At 39.6% G+C, this 23,244-nt stretch overlaps 1 protein-coding gene across 1 annotated transcript in view; it reads left to right on the forward strand.

Annotated features, from left to right (window-relative positions):
- DOCK4 (dedicator of cytokinesis 4) overlaps positions 1-23,244 on the forward strand; it is a 501,134-nt gene that overhangs the window by 321,436 nt on the left and 156,454 nt on the right. The window contains 3 exon segments of the mRNA XM_032643431.1: positions 7,221-7,345; positions 8,145-8,307; positions 14,390-14,496. Coding sequence (XP_032499322.1) covers positions 7,221-7,345; positions 8,145-8,307; positions 14,390-14,496 — 395 coding nt within the window.

Genomic DNA, 23,244 nt, shown 5'->3' on the forward strand with positions numbered 1-23,244 from the left:
CTACGAACCAAATAACTCTACAGAAAGTTCCATGGTCTGGCCTCTGAGCCCATGAGAGGGAGGGCAGTGAAAATGTTTCAGTCAGTGCTCTCCAGCTGAAATACAGTGCGAGCCACAAATGTAATTTTAACTTTTCTAGTAACCATTTAAAAAAAGTAGGAAGAAAGATGAAATTAATTTTAACAATATATTTTATTTAACCCAGTGCATCCAAAATATCGTTTTAATAGGTAATCCATATAAAAAACTCATAATGAGTTATTTTACACTATTTCAACCTAAGTCTTTGAAGGCTGGTAACTACTATACGTTACAGCACATCTCTTTCCAGCCAAGTCACATTTCAAGGACTCAGTTGCCACATGTGGCAGTCGTTATGGGATTGGACAGCCAAGCTCTAAATGTCTTAACAGACTGTACAAAGCAGAGCTCGAGCCGTTGCTGAATATCAGGAAGGACTAAGTTTCCATCCACCAGACGCTTTGGAACAAAGCTGGCTGATGTGTCAAGAATGTCATGGGAGGTGAGGCGGTGTCCTCCTCCCACCCTAAGGGTCCATTCGTATTCTGAGTTAATGCTTCTTTCTAGGCAATCATCATGGTCTCCCTACTTTATCTTCCCTACCTGTACCCTCTCTCCTGGAGACTTGTTGTCACATATCAACCGGTAAAACTATCCCTCTTTGTTAAGGAACACCTAATTAATACCTTCCAGTGCATTCACTTTTAATACATCTTGGCAGTTCCTAATCCTAAAAAGAATTAAGGAAAAGTGGTGGACTGATAGGGGAGGGAAGGGTTGAGATTTGGAGGCTAGAGGCTCGCACTGAAAACGATGAACAGAGCCTATGTTTCACATGGTTGCCAGCAGTAGTAGCTGTGATAGTGATTTCCAGATTTGTTTAAGTTTATTTTACAAGTATTTTCCAGAGTAAGCCTCCTTTTCCTTTGGTCTTTAGGCAATAGTCCAAATAAGTCAAATTTCTATTTGGTCAAATTTGACTAGATAGTGATTTATAAGACTGGGGTAAGAAGAATGTTGTAGAGATGTTTGCCTCCCATCTAAGAAGATATATAATTTTATTCTTTTAAATATATATATTATTATTTACCACTTACTGATAGAGACATGTACATCACCAGATGGAATTGCCTCAAATAATCCTTCTTTTGGAGAAAGCAAGTGGGACCCTGCTTTATTTGATATTCCCTAAAAATATATCCTAAATCTAACCAAAGCTCACCACGCCCCAGTCCAAGTCACTGGACCTCCATATCATATAGGTGCAACTACTCTGCTTAGATCTGAACCCCTGATCATGCCACCAAGGAGTGGTGGTCTTTCACCCAAGGAATGCCACAGTGACCAAAGAGAGGGGGAGGCATGTCACCCTGAGGTTGGATCCCAGCCCCAGATCACATTGGGGAAGAGGCTGCTGCCCCTAAATGATGAAGCTTACATGCCCCACTTGCCCAAGGGTGTAGGATTTCCCTAACAGGCGCTACCAGAAATGCATGCGTTGTCCTAGATTATGAAGGGCAGCCCATCCCTGCTCCTGTCTTTGTGCACCACTGTCTGGAAAGTCCTTCATGGCTGCTGTTGTATCATTTGCCATTGCTTGCTTGATAGTCATAAACAAATTAAAAAGCTACCCCCTCAAAAGTTTAACATCTCAGAGTATTCTTTTAAAATAAAGCAAAACAAAAATGAGAACAGATATGTTTTACTGAAGTGTACTCTATGTGAGAAATCCAACGTTAATTTTTCATCCCATGCATAAGTTTTCCCTGTGTGTGATCTGCCTTGATTTCCTGTTACTTGTGAATCTTGCCCCTATCCCTTACCCTGCCCCTCCCCCCTCCACCGCTGCCCTGAAGGTATCCTGAAGTAGTAGAAGCCTAGGTGTGGATGGCATATTATATTAGTTTCCCATGGCTACTGTAACAAATCGTCACAAATGGGGTGGCTTAAAACAATGTAGAAATGTACTATTTTACAGTTCCGGAGATCAGAAGTTTGCATGAGTCTCACTGGGCTAATATCAGGGTGTCAGCAGGGCTGCATTTCTTCTGATGCATTCTCTAAAGGAGAATGCATTTTCTTGTCTTTGCCAGCTTCTGGAGACTCCCTGTACTCCTTGGCTCATGGCCCAACATCATTCAACCTCTGCTTCTCTCATCATATCCCCTTCTCTGACCCTGACCTTCTGCCTCCCTCTTATAAGGACCTTTGTAATTATATTGAGCCCACCCTGATAATCAAAGAAAATCTCCCCATCTCAAGATTGTCAGCTTAATCACATCTGCGAAGTCCCTTTTGCCGTGTAAAGTAATCTATTCACAGGTTCCCAGGATTAGGACCTGGACATCTTTGGGGAGGTAACGGGGTGCCTGCTACACACATGAAGGGCCATCCAGCTCAACCATGTGTCTAGTGCATGAATGTCCTCCTGAGGTCCCTGAGGATGGTTTGCCGGCTTGTACTTGAGTATTAATAATGGCCAAGATCACACCATCACATCTTACATCTTCTCTCAAAATGACCTCTTTCATGTTGAACTCGTCTCCCTCTACCTCCTATCCATTGGGTTGATTTTCTCTGCTTGTAACCTCAACATTTTAAAATTCAGTTAACTCTTGTCTGCCTCATCTCTCCTCTGATGTGTCCCTTCTCCATATCTTTTATGGTCTGGATGATACCGTTTCTGTCTGTCTCTGTCCTAGAAATGAAATCAGTGCTTCATAATGGGTCTGACCAATCAGCGTGGGCCTGTTACCTTCCTTGCTCAAGGCACTAGTCTTTTGGAGACAAAGGCTGAATTGCACTAGCTTAGTTGATGGATGTTCTCATCCTATTGAATTACATTTTCATGGGTAAAGCAGAGATACGGATAGTACATTGGACATGTGTCTTAATCTCTATACTTTAGTTTCCTCATCTGTAAAATGGAAATAATAGGGCCTTTCTATATGGTTAATGTGAGGATTTAATGAGATATTCTACTTATAGCACTTGGCAAAGTACCTGACTACTGTCTATCATGCTACTATCTACTACTAAGCATCATCATCATCATCATCATCTAAGTTCACAAAAACCCGGAGTCTTCTGTGTATGTTCTTTTGTTTTTAAGAAGGACAGGAACTTTTCTTTTCCAGTTCCAAAAATAACAGCAAATATCTAGGACAGAAAAGGCACTGGACTAGCCCCTGTGGCTGGGGACAGTGGTTTACTTGACGTGATGAGCATGTCCTCTATGCCTTTATCCAGTTCATTCATAGGACAGAATCGAGGATCAGGTTTTCAGCTACTGATAAAAACCTCTTGCCTGTTGAGGTCAAGCCATAAATCAACCCCATTTGATTGTAGTCACTGAATTATTTTTGAGTTTGTTCCTATTGCTGTGGCCTTATCCCTATCTCGTCTACAGTGATGTTTTGAGAAGCCTTCACATGTGTGAAGGCTTCCCAGTCAGTGGGCCTGTGAAACAGAGAGAAGTGTCAGCACATCAAATTTAAAGAGCAGTAAACTTAAGATGTGCAAAGTATTAATAAACATTGTCAGGCAAGTAGCTTTTCACGATTGGTGCTATGACTCCATTTCATACTTAGTTTATGATTTCTCTCTTAATTACCCAAGGTGCTTTCTTAACACCATTTGGGCTTATTAGTTTTCTCCAGAGCCAACCTCAGGTGTATTGACTTTAATTAGCACTTGTTTCAACTTTATCCTTCTGCGTATTTTGGCAAAACGTGGCACCTTGCAGTATTAGAACACAGCAAGCTGCAGATTCCTGGGGGGACACATGCAGAATGACATCCAGGAGAAATGTTCTTGTCATGTATTCTCTTTTCAAAGAAATCTTATTTTAGTCTAAAAGTTTTGCAAAAGATAAAGAGGGTTACAGCGACAGGGACAGTGATAGTTAAAGAACAGAAAACTAAAACATATGTGTAAGGTGTTTTAATTTATGAGTGTGTTACAGTCCAGAAGTTCTTTTGTAAGTCACAGAAACAGCAAGCATGACATAATAGTCTCGGCCCTCCTACTGCCTCTCCCATCCCTACCTCTGCCTTTACCCCTTCCCCACTTTCATAACACAGAAACTTGAGGCCCCAAGGTTTATCTTACCCTGTCTAGACTAATGTCACAGAGAATAGACAGTAGCAGAGAAAGACTTGAATCCAGATCTCCTTATTCCAGTCTTCCTGTGACTCTACCTTTTTTTAGGCTTATTTGAATTCAGAAGAGAGAGAAGAATCCAGCAAAATTATAAGCTAAACCAGCTCTAGGGGTCCATTTGGGAAGCAAAGGCCATTTTTAACTTTGTTCCCTTTGGAACACACCATAGCTTCCACAGATGTCTCATTCTCTTAGTGAGGGCCTCTCTCATGTGACACCCCCTCTCCTCCATTCATCACCCCATCCCCTCTTACTTTTATCCATGGCACTTAGCATTATTCAGTGTGCTCTGTGTTTTACTTCTTTGTCCAAGACCTACTCCTACTAGAATCCCTTCACAGGGAAGGCATTTTTGCTTTGTTCACTGCTGAATCTACTGGGCCTAGAATAATATCTGGCACATAGTAGGTGCTCACGGTATATTTGCTGAATGAATACACAAAGAAAGAATTTCCTGGCACTGGCAGTATGTTACTGTCCCCCAACCCCTGTTCTTCTGCAGGACCAGCCTGCACACAGCGGCGGGGAGACAGGTTGCCTTGCAAACCTCCCTCACCACCCCCGCTCCCCACCCCCCGCTTTGCTTAAGTCAGAGTTGCCGGTCCTTCCAACAGTTGAGAGTTGGAAGTCCCCCTCCCAAGAAACACTTACTCTCCATTTTGCGTGACAGTTAATCCCCATGTGGTTTGGACAAGCTAATCACTCATTATGAGAAATTTCTAAGGTAAAAACTCCTGTAGCTGTACTTCCCATTAATCAGTGTGTGTTTCATAGTCTGTGTGTAAGCACGGCCACTCATCATGTGTCACCTACTCCAAGAAGCAAAGGAATTTTACTACTGTTAACTAACATCTTTTGCTCTGAAGTACCTTGATTTTTGTGTTGTGTTTTTACCTGCCAAGTCTGTTCGCGGGAAAACTATTGTCAAGAATTTCCTCTCGGGGCTTCCCTGGTGGCGCAGAGGTTGGGAGTCTGCCTGCCAATGCAGGGGACACGGGTTTGAGCCTTGGTCTGGGAGGATCCCACATGCCGCGGAGCGACTATGCCCGTGTGCCACGACTACTGAGCCTGCACTCTAGAGCCCGCGAGCCACAGCTACTGAGCCTGTGTGCTGCAACTACTGAAGCCCACACACCTAGAGTCCATGCTCCACAACAAGAGAAGCCACCACAATGAGAAGCCCGCACACCACAACAAAGAGTAGCCCCCGCTCGCCGCAACTAGAGAAAGCCTGCATGCAGCAGCAAAGACCCAACGCAGCCAAAAATAAAATAAATTAAATTAAATTAAAAAAAAAAAAAAAGAATTTCCTCTCGGATTGTTGAAATAGCACGTGTGCAGACCATTAGCATTGCAGACCTGGTTTGAGTTGAAATTGATGGCTTCAGAGGACAAAGTTTGTGAGCTTATTTATTCTATAATGTAATTGTTTAAATAGCATTGAGAATGTGTGTTATGTATGTATGAATACATATATATAAAATGATAACTTTATAGTAATTAGATGAACTGGGTTATAAAAAAACTAGAAAACTTGTAAAATTTACTGGACCATTTTCTCTTAAAAAATTTTTTTAATGGATATGGTTAAAACAAAAAACCTTCAAAGCATATAATTTTACATGTGTTGAAATACGTTGCTTTTCTCCTGGAATTCCAAGTTCATTGCCTTTCCAGGTTGATTTGTATGAGAGTATGTATGAGTTGTGTGAGAGTACTGAGAAATTCATAAGACAGAGACCACTGTATTAGTTGTTTCCACTAATGTATTCCTTATATACTCTTTGTAAAGGGTGGGTGAGACGTCATCCCTTTTAGAACTTATTCAGTTTCTCTCTTTTATGGCCCATCTGTTTCCTGTTCAGCCAAAGTCATTTGCAAATGATGTTCTCATTAAAAGTTGGTCTTCATGAAGGAAGGTGACCAGGCACACCTGTATTCCTCCATGTTTTTGAAAGCTAGGGTACTTTCTTATGAACACTTTGGTCAGGAAGTTTGAGAAATTTCCCAGGTGTGGGCATATCTGTATGGTTATTGTTCCTTCTGGTGATTTACTTTCTTAAGGAGAGATTTTTTATTAGCAAAAAAATATATTGCGTTTGGGCCTTCAACTGTTTGAAAGCTATGTTAAGTAAATTCAACCTTGCCAACCTCACCAACATTTACCTTCAAAAACTTTCTAGCCACACTTGGTTTACTTACTTCTCATGTCCGTATCCATTCACTGCTTACCCCTAATTTAATTCTTACAGGAGAGATCAAAGCATGCTGCCAAGCGTGTTTGCCTCGCTTTGCTAGTTGGCATTATATTCTGTTTTTTTCTTGCAGGACTAAGAAAGGGGGGCAAGATGAAAAAGCATTCAAGTTTATAAATAGCTAATGGAGAAACAAAAAAGATGATATATATGTACATAGACTATGTCAGTTTGAATCCAGGGCCTTTCTCATTTGTTTTATAGCTTGATGGCAAGAAATATTAAGCCAAGTGTGTCTGTATGACTGACTTATTCTACATCTGTGTTCATAAACACTAATCTGGATTCTTCCAGTAGTGAGGTCATTTCATCCATGAATTTTGGAAAAGATTTAAATTGTAACTGTACCCTTTGCAGTCCGATCATTTTCTTCCATTTAGGTATTTCTTCTTCTCTAAATGCTGTGACTATAAAGTATTAAGACTAGTTTCTTTGAGCCACCCCTGCTAGGCTGTCATTTTGTAATCGCACCTCATAAATGAAATGAGGGAAATATTGAAAAATGGTGAAATTTGACAACACCTTCCTACCCAGGCCCAGTACTGTCCTCCTAAATGTGCATCTTCAGTATTGCTAACTCAGACTAGCAGAAGCTGGCCTTTGCTTTCCTTGGATGTTGGTAGTAAGGGTGGGGACCTTTCTATAAAAGTATAAATATTGTATATTTTACTTTTATATGTATGCTATAACACTATTTTTTATGAACTAAAGTTTTTCTTGTTAGAGAACTTTATCACACTTTTTACTATATATAACATGGTTTCCATTTTCCTCTCCTACTAGGTGAAATGCGGAATGATTTATACATCACTATAGAAAGGGGAGAATTTGAGAAAGGAGGAAAGAGTGTGGCCAGAAATGTGGAAGTTACGATGTTCATTGTAGAGAGTAGCGGCCAGACCTTGAAGGTACGTTAATGCTGGATTCTTTGTGGTAAAACAATTCCACATCCTTGCTTTGGGTTCATCTTTAATGAGATCAGTTAATTTCTGATTTGCAGTATTTCCAATCTTATTTTTCTTTTCCACCCCTGTGTAGTTTTTTTTTTTAATTATGAAAATGCCTTTCAGAAAAGAAAGTAGGAAAAAAAAGGCTTTTACAGTTTGTTTGTGTCAGCAATGTCCTCCTAACAGCTACTCCTTAAATGCAGCATTTTTATGCCATTTCATTTTTCCCCTTTCATCTTTCATAGTTTTGAAGATGCATACTTTTGCTTTTGGCAATTGGTAAAACAAAACAAAAATCATAGGTCATCCTATGTATTTTCATTTTAACCAAAATAGGGCATGAGGATTAAGCTCTTACTAATTGGGGTTATAATATCAGGTTCCTTTATGGAAGAAGTGTTTCATGTGAGCCCGGGGCTTAGTGAGTTTTACAGGGAGGCACAGAACAGGCTTTTGGCTGTAGCAGGTTGAGAATTTTGTCATGTAGTTGACTCCAAATTGGGCACACAGTTGCCCATCTCACTCAAGTCACTGAGGTCCACCCTTAGCCGAGTAGACCCTGGGAGACCAGCCTCAGGATGAAACAGACACAGCCTGTCAGCAGAAGCAAGTGTAGAAACAGGCCTGTAAAGAACTGGGGAGGTAATTTCACCTGAAGTGCTATTTGGGGAGCAGGTAGATACAGCAGAGCAATTGTTCTGCTCCTCCCCACATCATCTTGAAATGAAGCTGTCTTTAACCTGCATTTTTCCTTTATTAGGATTTTATCTCCTTTGGCTCTGGAGAGCCACCAGCTAGCGAGTACCACTCCTTTGTGCTTTATCATAACAACAGTCCCAGGTGGTCTGAGCTACTGAAACTTCCTATCCCTGTGGATAAATTCAGGGGAGCGCACATCCGCTTCGAGTTCCGGCATTGTTCCAGTAAGTGTTTGGCAGGATTGTCTCCGTGGCTTTGTTGTGCTGGGTAGTCTGCTAACTGAGCTGAAACAACAGTGTGGGCTAATCTGTAGAAAGTGTGTGACAAACCAGAGACCTCCACAAGAGAGAAACGAAGGTGAATGAAGTCCTGGGAGGTGAATGGGCTCACTTCTCGAAGAACCAATGACCTCTGTGGAAACATAGATGCAAGAGGGGAAAGAAACAGAATACCTATGGAAATCTACAGGGTTCTTCTTAAGTTGGTCACTTTCATAAAACCCAGTTCATCACTCTCACAGTCTGGAAAGACTCGATAGAAAGAGAAGATGCAGCAGTAAAGACCTGACTGGCTCAGGTGGTTTTAGGCAGTCCTAACCCATCTGCTGTCTCTCCAGCCAAGAGCTGATCCAGCTCTCAGACAGCTCAGGGGTACCCTCGGGGACTTTCCTAGGCAAGTGAAGTCACTAGAAAAGCCTCTGATTGGCTCCAATTCATATTGATTTGCATATATCTACATCACCGTGCATTCTCAAACAGTATTCAAATGAGGATCAAGTAATGTCAACTCAAACAGGTCTTAGAGATGATGTGAAGTAATTTCCCCATTTTATAGATCTAAAAAACGCAAGACACAGACGTTACAGGATGTATTCATGTGGACATTACTTATCCATAAAGTTATCATTTCCTGTTGTCTCTATTTTAATTCTTTTGCATTCATTACCACCCTCTGAAGCCCCCACTCCCTGCCTCCACCAGCCCCCAGTCCAGGGATCTTCTGGTTTTCCCTGTGCCCCAGAAGTGTGCACTTCTGGTAGTGTACATTGTGACCAGAGAAGGTTCTGGTGAATCTTGCTTCAAGAGCAGTATAATAATCAAGAGAGGGACTTCCCTGGTGGCACAGTGGTTAAGAATCCACCGGCCAATGCAGGGGACGTGGGTTCAAACCCTGGTCCGGAAAGATCCCACATGCCGTGGAGCAACTAAGCCTGTGCGCCACAACTACTGAAACCTGTACGCCTAGAGCCCATGCTCCGCAACAAGAGAAGCCACTGCAATGAGAAACCCACGCACCACAACAAAGAGTAGCCCCCTCTTGCTGCAACTAGAGAAAGCCCGTGTGCGGCAACAAAGACCCAACACAGCCATAAATAAATAAATAGATAGATAGATAGATAGATAAATAAATAAAATCAAGAGGTAGAGAAGAATCACATTATTGGGGAAGCAGCCAGCAGGCTCCTCTCCAGTCTGAAAGGAATGGAGGCATTGCCAGTAGATATGCGGTGACCTCGCCTGAGTGCTATGTAACTCGCCCAAGATTCAGGGAGAGGAGAAGAACTTTGTCTTGTTGTTGGGACTTTGGAATGTTTTGGAATTAGCTCAGAAGCTCCACAAGTTATGCTTTTGTGGATGTTTCAGAATATAGGGAGATGGCTAGCAGGGTCTTACCATTCTTCCAAATTCCTAGAAGAGTTTCATGGGTAGGATTTAAAGTGAGAATAAAAAAAGGACTTTCCATGGTGCCATACCATTCCTTCCACCAATCTTCGTTATAAATTCTCACTTAGGCCTAATATGAGCTTTGAGCTTTAAGGAAGAAAAAGAGGAAAATAAAAGTGAAATGGGAGAAAAAGAACATTTGGAGAAAGTTACTATAACTCAGAACATGGAAACTGGACTAAAGGTGATTTTCAGTAGAACCTGTTAGATCTCTGCCATCTTGTCCTTGTACTTCAAACATTGTCCACAGGGTTTTGTTTTGTTTTGTTTTTAATGTTCATTGTTAAAATTCAGAAGAAACAGCAACCCGTAAAGAAGAAAGAAAATCCCTACAAATAATCAGTGTAGTCATTTTATCACATGAACTTCCAAGTGTTCTTTGTGTGTACATGTATTTATTTTAAAATATTTGTTCATGAAACAAATATTTATTAAATACCTGCTGTATGTCAACCATTTTACTGGGCATTGAAAATACATCAGTGAACACAACAAAATACCTCCTCTCAGATCTTTCACTCTAGAGAGGGAAGACAGACAACACTTGAGCAAATAAATCTATAATATATCAAGTAGTGTTAAATACAGTGAAGAAGACTAAACTGGAGTTAGGTGCTAGAACGCAGTGGTGCTATGTTGCTGTTTTACATAGGGCAGTCAGGATAGACATCTCTGATAAAGAGGTGTGTCAACAACAACATAAAAGAAGTGAAGTATCTGGGGAAAAAATATTTCAGGCATCTGGATATCTGGGGAATCTGGGGAAAAATTATTTCAGGCATATAGAACAGTAAGTATAAAACACTTGAGGTTGAAACATGGTTGGCATGAAACATGGTTGGCACTGTCAAGGAATAACAAGGAGGCCAGAATGAGCAAGTGAGAGAGTTTGGAGGTGAGAACCAGAGAGGTAGCAGGGGAGCCAGATCCCCTATTGTCTTTTAGGTCATGGGAAGGACTTTGGACTTTATTTGGAGTGAGAAGAGGCATTAGAGGCTTTAGTTTGAAGATAAGTCTGGCTGCTATATGGATGATAGATTGTAGGTGGGCCAGATGGGAACAGGCCATTTAGGAGGCTTACGCAGTCCTCAAAGTAAGAGATTTAAATGGTTTGATTCTTGTCTACAGGTTTATTGACAGATTGGATGTGAAAGAAGGAGAAAATTCAAGGTTGACCCCAAGATTTTGGCCTCATTATGAAGTGGTCATTTAATGAAGTGGGGAAGACAACAGGAAGAATCTGTTTGGAGAGCAAAAATCAAACATTCCATTTTAAATATGTTAAGGCTGAGATGTCTATTAGACATTCAACGTATCAAGTAGGCAGTTGAATGAGATCCAAGCTGAAGACTTACACTTGACAATGAGAACATATAGTTCAGTGGTGTGCTGTAAATATTTAACCAGCATTCAGGGTGATGGAGAGGGGAGGGGAAGCCCTAAATTATAGCATTTGCTGATTCCATGGGGTAAATACTCCCACCATGGTCAATTTCAAGCCAACATGACGTCACTGATCTTGGAGTTGGGGAAAGATGTACACTGACAGCTCTTGTGAGCCAGTACAGGCCAGCTCCAGCACATCACAGGTGTCGAAGATTTTCAAAGCCATGAGACTGGTGAGATGTCTAAGTAAGTTTAGATAGCAAGGGAAGTCCAAGGATGGATCCCTGGGGCACTGACACCTTTAGATTTGGGGAGAATATAAAGTAGCCATTATGTGGATTAAGAAGGAATAGCCAGTGAGGTTGAAGGAGAATCGAGGAAGAATAGAATCCAGGAGACTAAATGAAGAAAGTTTTTCAAGAGGGAATTGATCAGATGTGTCAGGTGCCAGTGATAAATAAGATAAGGACAGAGAAATTATCACCTGATTTGGCATCATGGAGGTCACTGAACCTGACAAGTTGTTCTAGTGGATTTGTGGTGTTGAAAGCCTGGCTGGAGTGAGTCAAAGAATAAGCTGGAGAAAAGGAAGGGCAGGCAGTGAGTATAGACAAATCTTTTGAGAAACTTTGCTATGAAGACTACAGGTGAGCAGAGAAATGGGTTAGTAGCTATAAAAATAAGTGGGTCACCAGAAGTTGGTTTTTTGGTGGTGTTCTTTTTTAAGATGGAGCATTTAAAGCATGTTTGTTAGAGAGAAATCATTCAGTAGAGAGGAGAAACTGATGTAGTAGAGTGGGGACAGCTGTAGGAGCAGTGTCCTTGAGTTGGGGAAGGAGCAGGGGACCCGGTGCGCAAGGTTAAGAATTCGCCTTGGGTAAGAGCAGTTTAGACCTAGTACAGGAAGACAGATGCAGGTGGGTAATAGGTGGATGCTAGGGCATGTGGGCATTCTCTCTACATGAGCTGAAAGTGAGGGAAGTGTCAAGGTATTGGAGGGTTGAGAGGAGAGGAGACTGGATGAAATTATTTTCTGGAAAAGTAGAAGAGTGGGTTTATTAGGTAAATGTAGGAAGTTTGCCTGTCCCGGGGCGCTTTTGTGGTTAGTGCACATTAAATAAACTTAGATTAGTGTAGGCATGGAATGACCCACAAATTGGATTTTACAAGGGTGCAGTGTTATTAGTGGAAGTGTGGAGGGGGGAGGGGTTGAGGGTATTTTCAAGGAAGTGATTAGAAATGATGGACCACAGAAATGGGAAGTTGGAGTGGAGGGGATGGAGGGATGGGTCAATAAGCTGGGGGTCCCAGGGGGCAGAATTGTTGGAGTTGAGGTACAAGAAAGAATGAATTGAAAAGTTAGGAGATAGAATCCATGAACTCAGGGTTTTTATTAGTAAAAGGGGGCCGTGTTATGCATGTTATACATAACAGTCCATTCAGTTTATTAATCCTGATCTAATAGCTCAGGACAAAAGGCCATGCACTTCAAACTTTGTTTGGTATTTATTTTTATTTTATAGCAGAAGGCAAATTTGGGGAAACTGTTGCTTTGTTCCTTATCTTTGCTAATTTTATGCATCTTGGATTCTTTTTATCTTTCTGAATTGAATACCAAAAACCACACCAAAATGACAGTCAAATCAACTTAGAAAATTATTTGTAAATAAGTCTTCCCTAAATCATAAGTTCCATACCCAGCATGCTCATTGACATAGAAATCTCTTCCCAGAGATCTTTGCTGTGACTTTTGTTTAACTTTAAAGAGTACTGCTATTTCCCCAATTTACCTCTGGGGTTGAAATCAATGATTTAAAAAGAAGAACCGTTGCTATAATCACATTTTCAGGGATGTCCTCGTGCTAGGGGCCTAAGCTAGCCAGCCAGAATTACTACTCTCTGTGCAGGGTTCCATGTCCCTGTGGTTAAATGCCAGAAGCAGTGTGTTTGTTGCTAGAGCCTCTTGTCTAATCCTCAGGATCACCATATCTGACACCTCTAGTGAGGGTCTTACTGCATCCCAAAGCTGGACTTCTCTATCAAGTATAACCTCTACTTACGCACTTGTGTGGGAGAGAATAACCGTCCAGCCCATAATGGCTGCCAGCCCTGCAACTCTTCCCTCCACGTCTAAATACAAGGAGAGGGTCCAGTTGAACAAACCAGGTTCTTTCCATGCTTTCTCCATTTTTGGAGAAAAGGAAGGTGTGTGGAAAGAACTGCAGTGGTACTGAAGAGATCTAGAACAGGTTACCTGACATTGTAAGATCTCAATTTCCTTCTCTATAAACAATTGCCAATGACCCTTGACATTTCTAGCTGTTGTAATTCACAATTAGGCATCTGAAAACCTCATTGCCTCATTTCTGACTTCCAGAATACTACTGCAGTAAGCTCTTATCAAACTATAGAATGCTGTTTATGTCTTTCAGCACGTCTTATTCCAAGGAGGTGGCTTCTGTAGGGCTCTGTGTTTGCTCATGTGGCTGTAGGGAGAGTTCTGTCATGGACCAAAGCAGAGCTGAGAACCTCCCTTTCCAGGGGGAGTAAGCAAAATACTGCATTTCACATTCATTCATTCACTCGTTCATTTGTTTACTGTACATTTACTGAGAACCTACTATGTTCTTGGCATTCTTTGAGAGACCAAGCGTAGATTAACTTAATTAGACAAGAATCCTGCTCTCCATGGTGCTTATGTTCAGGAGTGGAGGGTAGGTTGTGAGGAGAAGAAACAGGAAATCCACAAATTAAAAAAAAAAAAAAAACACCATAATTTCAGATAGTGAATCCCATGAAGCAAATTAGTCAAGGAGTGTAACTTGCAGATTATAAGGCAGGAATATGGGGTTAGAGGGTGGCTACTGTACATAGAGGTCCCATCATAAAAGCTGCTCTTCATTGTGTAAAAGGAGCTGGCGTGTGTGTGTGTGTCGGGTGGTATATTTCTTGATGATGACGCATCGTCACAGTCTATGTATCTGAACACGGTTGTATAAGCATACACTTAAATAATTGACTGATTTTTACAGGGAATTATACTCAGTATCTTGTAATAACCTATAAGGGAAAAGAATCTGAAAAAATATATATATATGACAATCACTTTGCCGTACACCTGAAACTAACACAACATTGTAAATCAACTATACTTCAATTAATTCAAAAAAATTGACTAATTTTTTTTCCCCTACAGCAAAGGAGAAAGGAGAGAAGAAGTTGTTTGGCTTCTCCTTTGTCCCCCTGATGCAGGAAGATGGTAGGACTCTTCCAGATGGCACTCACGAGCTCATTGTGCATAAGGTAACGTCAGTCAGATGCTGGGGGCAGCTGTGAAAAACAGGGCTGAATTATTAGCTCACTGTCTTATCCTCACTGTGGAAAAGAGAAAAGAATGACTGCAAAGATACTCTTCTGGAAGATTGCTGACAGGGAGAGTGTCTTTTGAGAATATTGTCTCTATATTCTGTCATATTCTAACACCTATTTTAAAGATGATTTATTTTTTCATCTTAATTGAAGTGTAGGTATTTGGGTAAGTCTATAGGGTGACGTTAAAGTCCTTTCCCTTGCTGTAATAGGATTAGATAAACCTTACAAATAAATTTTTAAATATTCCCAATACCTGCTTTCTTATCTGAAGATCTGTACACCCCCAGAAGCAAATTTAGCAAGGTCAGCTTTCATTTTTCTTGTCTGCTGCTCTCACTAAGCAAGCAGAGAAATGGCTGTTCTTTGTCATGACAACTTTAGTGGTTGTTAGTTTCTATTTTTTGCATCAAGAATTGTCATTAAAAACATTTGGAATAAAGGATACTATAGGAGGCAACAAAAAGAAAACTCACAAAACAAGAGATCCTTAGAAGTTATCGGAGAATACCAGTAATAATGAAGTATAGAATAAAAACACTAGCAACTATGAAAGAGAGAATGGAAGTACATGATCTTCTCCAAAATATTTCTCCTTTGCGTTTCTCCATTTCTGTAAGCACAGGCTATTCCAAGCTCTTGTGAACTCTCACCTGGGCTAACTAGTCCTGCCGACCTGCACCTTATCTCCCTCTAGTCCATTTTCCAGCCAGCCAGGGCAACCCATCTAAGGTGCAGATCTCACCAGGCCCCTTTCTGATATAAACCCACTGAAAAGCTCCCCATTACCAAGAGGGAAAATTGCAGGCTCTTAGCATGTGTCAGGCTGCCTCTTCCCTATTGCTTCACCTCTCACCACTTCCGGTCGTCTGCCTGATGCCATAGCCACATCCAGCTCTTTCTGGTTCCTCACCTCCTGCCTGCTGGTTCCCCCTGCTCCACCTGGCACTCCTGGCACACCTGCCTCCCCCTGTCTCCCCGCAGCTGACACCTCCTCATCCACAGAGGCACACCTTGGCCAGAACCTTTATTCAGGAGAACGATCCCCGTGCCCCAGCCCCCTACTCCCTGGATTTCCAGCTGGCTAAGTGCGCTCCCACGATTTCCCTGGATATCTGCACACACCTCTTACCATTGTCCTCATTACGTTGTCCCATGATTGTCTGGTGATCCCTTGACTTAACTCTGGTAGATATATGAGCCCTTCAGGAGCAACAGCTGTGTCAGAGGGGTTCTGGCATGCGGCAGATGCGTGGTGAAGATATACTGAATGAATGAAGGAGATTACAAACAAAAACTTTCTTTACCTTTGGATTATCGCTAGTAAAATCAGTGTCCCTGCACAACACACCTGGCAATTTTTGTTTGTGTATGTATATGTATGTGTATATTTCTTGAATCGTTTATTTTCTAACTGTTCAACACATTGACTATAAACTGCAGGGCAGGCCCTCTTCTAGTGACTGGGAATATAGTGGCAAACAAAACAGTTAAAGTCCCTCCATTTCTGACACGTACATGCTCTAGACTTCAAAAGTGACTTAAAGGAGCTCACAGTGTTAAAATACAAAGAAAAAATATTTTAAAACAGAGTAACCACTAAAGCAAACAGAGGAGCTAAATGCAGTAGACACCTGAGAATCTATTTATATCACCTTTAGGTCTGAGGCCCCTTTATGTGATATGGGTAACATGACAGCCAATGTCTTCAGCTACAGTTTTCCAAAAGACATTAATGGTACCTGATATGAATGTTTGTGATCTTGCCTCTGCATACCATTAAATCTTCACACAGAAAAGGCAAGAGCTAAGGTTATCATTACCTTCCTAATAATATTTAGAAGAATAAATCACTTCTTTATGGCATTTCACCATGTGGGCTCTCTCACCTGTGGGTCAGAGGGTGTTTTTTGGGCAGGTGCTAAGTTTCCAGTCAAGTTCAGGTTGACTTCCTCTAAACTAGTATGAATAACACCAAGATTCTTACTTGCTAATTAGAGATACCCATGTACTTAAAATGCCAGGAGGAAAAGTAGCAGAGCTTCCTTCTCCATGTGAGCATTTAGGTGTCCAACTGGTATTGATTCCCAGACAATTTTACTCCATTACCAGGGGCCTGTCCTGGTGCCTTTGGCAGAACCATTTTTCTCAGAAGTAGAGCTTTGAATCATCTCAAGCCCTTCCACAAATTTTCACTGAATACCTAGAATTACAATCCATAAAGCATTATGAAAATTTATTTGAGCATCGACAATTTAAACGGCAGGTGTTCCCAATGATCTTTCTCCATCACAAAGGAGGCTGAGGATGGTATCTGTAGATCATCTAATTTGAGGCAGACCTACATTGTGTAGATCCATCAGGAAGCATTAGCTCCACAGAAAAACCCTAAGTAGCTGAGTTGTCTTATGATTAGGGTTATTGTTGCTTAAAGAGGTATGGAATACCTGCCAAGCATAACATCTTATGTTTTTCGTCTAGTTGATGCCATGGTTTTCTTTTTCATAGCACTGAGCCAAGAAGTTCAGTTTCAGCTTAAGGCCACTTGCAGGTTATGATTATAAAACCATATTATGAGCATAATGCTTATCCTTCCTCTGCCATGGCAGGAAGGAGCACAGCCTCCTGACGATTGCAGCCTGGAGTTTATTAATTAAAGAAAAATTGAACGAAAAAAACAAAGAAAGTTAGGGAGACGAGTGGATTTCAAATTACTGGGTAAAAAAAAAAGCCCATTTAATAAGTGGTGTTGAGATGACCACAGTGGGTGTTAGAGGGAAAAATAAAGAGCTGGATCACTACCTTGCTTCTTATACCAAAGCAATTTCCAGATTATATGTAAAAAATAAAACTGTAAGAGCCTACATACTATGAGTGAACATTTTTAGAAAGTTTAGGTAAAGAGGGCCTTTCTAGTGATGCCTCTCAAATGTTACAAATCAGTACAAAAAAATGTGTGACTTTTGCTAAATAAAGTTTAAAACCTATTTATTGATAAAATCATCATAATCAAGGCTAAAAGACACATGATAAACTGAAACATGGTTGCAACACAGCTTACAAAGGGGGACTATTCCCAGTTTACCAAAAGTTATCACAAATAAGTAAAAAAAAAAGAAAAAGTTCACTAAATGCTGCAAACAAGCTATTCAAAAATAATAAATGCAAGAATATAAAATAAATATATGAATAGTCAAAGAAATGTAAGTTAAATAAAGAATGAGAAATCTTTTGGCCTATTAGGTTGGTAAAGACTTTTAAAACTGAGAATTGGCAAAGAAGATTAAAGGGAAACAAACACTCTCTTGCATTCATAGAGGGAAATGTGAATAGTATTGTCTTTCTGGAGGACAGTTTGGCAATACAATATTTTAAATGTGTATATCCTTTGGCTCAGCCATTCCACATCTTGGTATTTATTGGGAGAAGATAATCAGATAAGGTAAGCAAACATGATTCAATGATGATCAATACAGATTCCTTAAAATATGGAAAAACTTGAAAGTAATCTAAATTACCAATAACATAGGTCTGGTTAGATACATGAGTTAGTTATATCCATATAATGAATGAAAATACTACATAGTTATTGAAATAATGTCTAGTGAAAATTTTATGTGCATAGAAAAATGTTTATAATATATTGATAAACAGCATTTTATATATGCATACATTTAGTGTAAGACCATTTTTATAAAATTATTTAACTGCATGTCCACATGTATATATGTGCATAGCAATGCTTGGAAAGATGTCCTAAAATATTAACAACGACTTTATTTTTACATTCTTTCTGTTTTTTCTTCCTTTTCAGTGGTTCACATGAAAGTTTTCTCTGTTTTTTTTTTTTTTTTTACATCTTTATTGGAGTATAATTGCTTTACAATGGTGTGTTAGTTTCTGCTGTATAACAAAGTGAATCAGCTGTACGTATACATACATCCCCATACCTCCTCCTCTTGCATCTCCCTCCCAGCCTCCCTATCCCACCCCTCTAGGTGGACACAAAGCACCGAGCTGATCTCCCTGTGCTATGCGGCTGCTTCCCACTAGCTATCTATTTTTACGTTTGGTAGTGTATATATGTCCATACCACTCTCTCACCTCATCCCAGCTTACCCTTCCCCCTCCACATGTCCTCAAGTCCAATTCTATGTCTGTGTCTTTATTCCTGTCCTGCCCCTAGGTTCTTCAGAACCATTTTTCTTTTTTTTTTAGATTCCATATATATGTGTAGCATACAGTATTTGTTTTTTCTCTTTCTGACTTACTCCACTCTGTATGACAGTCTTTAGGTCCATCCACCTCTTTGCAAATAACTCAATTTCATTCCTTTTTATGGCTGAGTAATATCCCATTCTATACATGTGCCACATCTTCTTTATCCATTCATCTGTTGATGGACACTTAGGTTGCTTCCATGTCCTGACTATTGTAAATAGAGCTGCAATGAAGGTTGTGGTACATGACTCTTTTTGAATTATGGTTTTCTCAGAGTATATGCCCAGTAGGGGATTGCTGGGTCATATGGTAGCTCTGTTTTTAGTTTTTTAAGGAACCTCCATACTGTTCTCCATAGTGGATGTATCAGTTTACATTCCCACCAACAGAGCAAGAGGGTTCCCTTTTCTCCACACTCTCTCCAGCATTTATTGTTTATAGATTTTTTGATGATGGCCATTCTGACTGGTGTGAGGTGATACCTCATTGTAATTTTGATTTGCATTTCTCTAATAATTAAGAAATAATGTGTTTCTTGGCAATCTGTATATCTTCTTTGGAGAAATGTCTATTTAGGTTCTCTGCCCATTTTTGGACTGGGTTGTTTGTTTTTTTGATATTGATCTGCATGAGCTGCTAGTATATTTTGGAGATTAATTCTTTTGTCAGTTGCTTCATTTGCAAATATTTTCTTCCATTCTGAGGGTTGTCTTTTCATCTTGTTTATGGTTTCCTTTGCTCTGCAAAAGCTTTGCAGTTTCATTAGGTCCCATTTGTTTATTTTTGTTTTTATTTCCATTTCTCTAGGAGGTGGGTCAAAAAGGATCTTGCTGTGATTGATGTCATACAGTGTTCTGCCTATGTTTTCCTCTAAGAGTTTGATAGTGTCTAGCCTTACATTTAGGTCTTTAATCCATTTTGAGTTTATTTATGTGTATGGTGTTAGGGAGTGATCTAATCTCATACTTTTACATGTAGCTGTCCAGTTTTCCCAGCACCACTTATTGAAGAGGCTGTCTTTTCTCCACTGTATATTCTTGCCTCCTTTATCAAAGATAAGGTGACTATATGTGCATGAGTTTATCTCTGGGCTTTCTATCCTGTTCCACTGATCTATATTTCTGTTTCTGTGCTGGTACCATACTGTCTTGTTTACTGTAGCTTTATAGTATAGTCTGAAGTCAGGGATCCTGACTCCTCCATCTCCGTTTTTCTTTCTCAAGATCGCTTTGGCTATTCGGGGTCTTTTGTGTTTCCATACAAATTGTGCAATTTTTTTGTTCTAGTTCTGTGAAAAATGCCAGTGGTAGTTTGATAGGGGTTGCATTGAATCTGTAGATTGCTTTGGGTAGTATAGTCATTTTCACAGTGTTGATTCTTCCAATCCAAGAACATGGTATATGTCTCCATCTGTTTATATCATCTTTAATTTCTTTCATCAGTGCCTTATAGTTTTCTGCATAGAGGTCTTTTATCTCTTTAGGAAGGTTTATTCCTAGGTATTTTATTCTTTTTGTTACAATGGTAAATGGGAGTATTTCCTTAATTTCTCTTTCAGATTTTTCATCATTAGTGTATAGGAGTGCAAGAGATTGCTGTGCATTTATTTTGTATTCTGCTACTTTACCAAATTCATTGATTAGCTTTAGTAGTTTTCTGGTAGCATCTTTAGGATTCTCTATGTATAGTATCATGTCATCTGCAAACAGTGACAGTTTTACTTCTTTTCAGATTTTGATTCCTTTTATTTCTTTTTCTTCTCTGACTGCTGTGGTTAAAACTTCCAAAACTATGTTGAATAATAGTGGTGAGAGTGGGCAACCTTGTCTTGTTCCTGATCTTAGTGGAAATGCTTTCAACTTTTCACCATTGAGAATGATATTGGCTGTGGGTTTGTCATATATGGCCTTTATTATGTTGAGGTAAGTTCCCTCTATGACTACTTTCTGGAGGGTTTTTATCATAAATGGGTATTGAATTTTGTCAAAAGCATTTTCTGCATCAATTGAGATGATCATATGGTTTTTATCCTTCAGTTTGTTAATATGGTGTATCACATTGATTGATTTGCGTATATTGAAGAATCCTTGCATTCCTGGAATAAACCCCACTTGATCATAGTGTATGATCCTTTTAATGTGCTGTTGGATTCTGTTTGCTAGTATTTTGTTGAGGATTTTTGCATCTATGTTCATCAGCGATATTGGCCTGTAGTTTTTTTCTTTGTGACATTCTTGTCTGGTTTTGGTATCAGGGTGATGATGGCCTCGTAGAATGAGTTTGGAAGTTTTCCTCCCTCTGCTATATTTTGGAAGAGTTTGAGAAGGATAGGTGTTAGCTCTTCTCTAAATGTTTGATAGGATTCAACTGTGAAGCCATCTGGTCCTGGGCTTTTGTTTGTTGGAAGATTTTTAATCACAGTTTCAATTTCAGTGCCTGTGATTGGTCTGTTTATATTTTCTATTTCTTCCTGGTTCAGTCTCAGAAGCTTTTGCCTTTCTAAGAATTTGTCCATTTCTTCCAGGTTGTCCATTTTATTGGCATATAGTTGCTTGTAGTAATCTCTCTTGATCCTTTGTATTTCTGTGGTGTCAGTTGTTACTTCTCCTTTTTCCTTTCTAATTCTATTGGTTTGAGTCTTCTCCCTTTTTTCTTGATGAGTCTGGCTAATGGTTTATCAATTTTGTTTATCTTCTCAAAGAACCAGCTTTTGGTTTTACTGATCTTTGCTATTGTTTCCTTCATTTCTTTTTCATTTATTTCTGTTGTGATCTTTATGATTTCTTTCCTTCTGCTAACTTTGGGCGTTTTTTGTTCTTCTTTCTCCTATTGCTTTAGTTGTAAGGTTAGGTTGTTTATTTGAGATGTTTCTTGTTTCTTGAGGTAGGACTGTATTGCTATAAACGGCCCTCTTTGAACTGCTTTTACTGCATCCCATAGGTTTTGGGTCATCGTGTTTTCATTGTCATTTGTTTCTAGGTATTTTTTGATTTCCTCTTTGATTTCTTCAGTGATCTCTTGGTTATTTAGTACTGTATTATTTCCGCCATGTGTTTGTATTTTTTACAGCACTTTTCCTGTAATTGATATCTAGCCTCATAGCATTGTGGTCAGAAAAGATACTTGATATGACTTCAATTTTCTTAAATTTACCAAGGCTTGATTTGTGACCCAAGCTGGATCATAGCTTGGGTCACAAATCAAGAATGTTCCATGAGTACTTGAGAAAAAAGTGCATTCTGTTGTTTTGGATGGAATGTCCTATAACTATCAATTAAGTCCATGTTTTTTAATGTATCATTTAAAGCTGTGTTTCCTTATTTATTTTCATTTTGGTTGATCTGTCCATTGGTGAAAGTGGGGTATTAAAGTTCCCTACTATTATTGTGTTACTGTTTATTTTCCCTTTTATCATTGTTAGCATTTGCCTTGTGTATTGAGATGCTCCTGTATTGGGTGCATAAATATTTACAATTTTTATATCTTCTTCTTTGATTGATCCCTTGGTCATTATGTAGTGTTCTTCTTTGTCTCTTGTAATAGTCTTTATTTAAAAATTTTGTTTTCTCATATGAGACCTGCTACTCCAGCTTTCTTTTGATTTGCATTTGCATGGAATATCATTTTCCATCCCCTTACATTCAGTCTGTATGTGTCCCTAGGTCTGAAGTGGGTCACTTGCAGACAGCATATGTATGGGTCTTGTTTTTGTATCCATTCAGCCAGTCTTTGTCTTTTGGTTGGAGCATTTAATCCATGTACATTTAGGGTAGTTATTGATATGTATGTTCCTATTACCATTTTCTTAATTGTTTGGGGTTTGTTATTGTAAGTCTTTCCCTTCTCTTGTGTTTCCTGACTAGAGAAATTCCTTTAGCTTTTGTTGTAAAGCTTGTTTGGTTGTGCTGAATTCTCTTAGCTTTTGCTTATCTCTAAAGGTTTTAATTTCTCCATCAAGTCTGAATGAGATCCTTACTGGGTAGAGTAATCTTGGTTGTAGGTTTTTTCCTTTCATCACTTTAAATATGTCCTGCCACTCCCTTCAGGCTTGCAGACTTTCTCTGAAAGATCAGCTGTTAACCTTCTGGGGATTCCCTTGTATGTTAACTGTTGCTTTTCACTTGCTCCTTTTAATATTTTTTCTTTGTATTTAATTTTTGATAGTTTGATTAATATGTGTCTTGGGGTGTTTCTCCTTGGATTTATCCTATATGGGACTCTCTGCTCTTCCTGGACTTGATTGAATATTTCCTTACCCATATTAGGGAAGTTTTCAACTATAATCTCTTCAAGTATTTTCTCAGTCCCTTTTTATCCCTCTCCTTCTTCTGGTACCCCTATAATTCAAATGTTGGTGCATTTAATGTTGTGTCAGAGGTCTCTGAGATTGTCCCCAATTCTTTTCATTCTCTTTTGTTTATTCTGCTCTGCAGTAGTTATTTCCACTATTTTGTCTTCCAG

Source organism: Phocoena sinus, chromosome 9 (assembly GCF_008692025.1).
Source record: "Phocoena sinus isolate mPhoSin1 chromosome 9, mPhoSin1.pri, whole genome shotgun sequence".
NCBI classification, from domain to species: Eukaryota; Metazoa; Chordata; class Mammalia; order Artiodactyla; family Phocoenidae; genus Phocoena; species Phocoena sinus.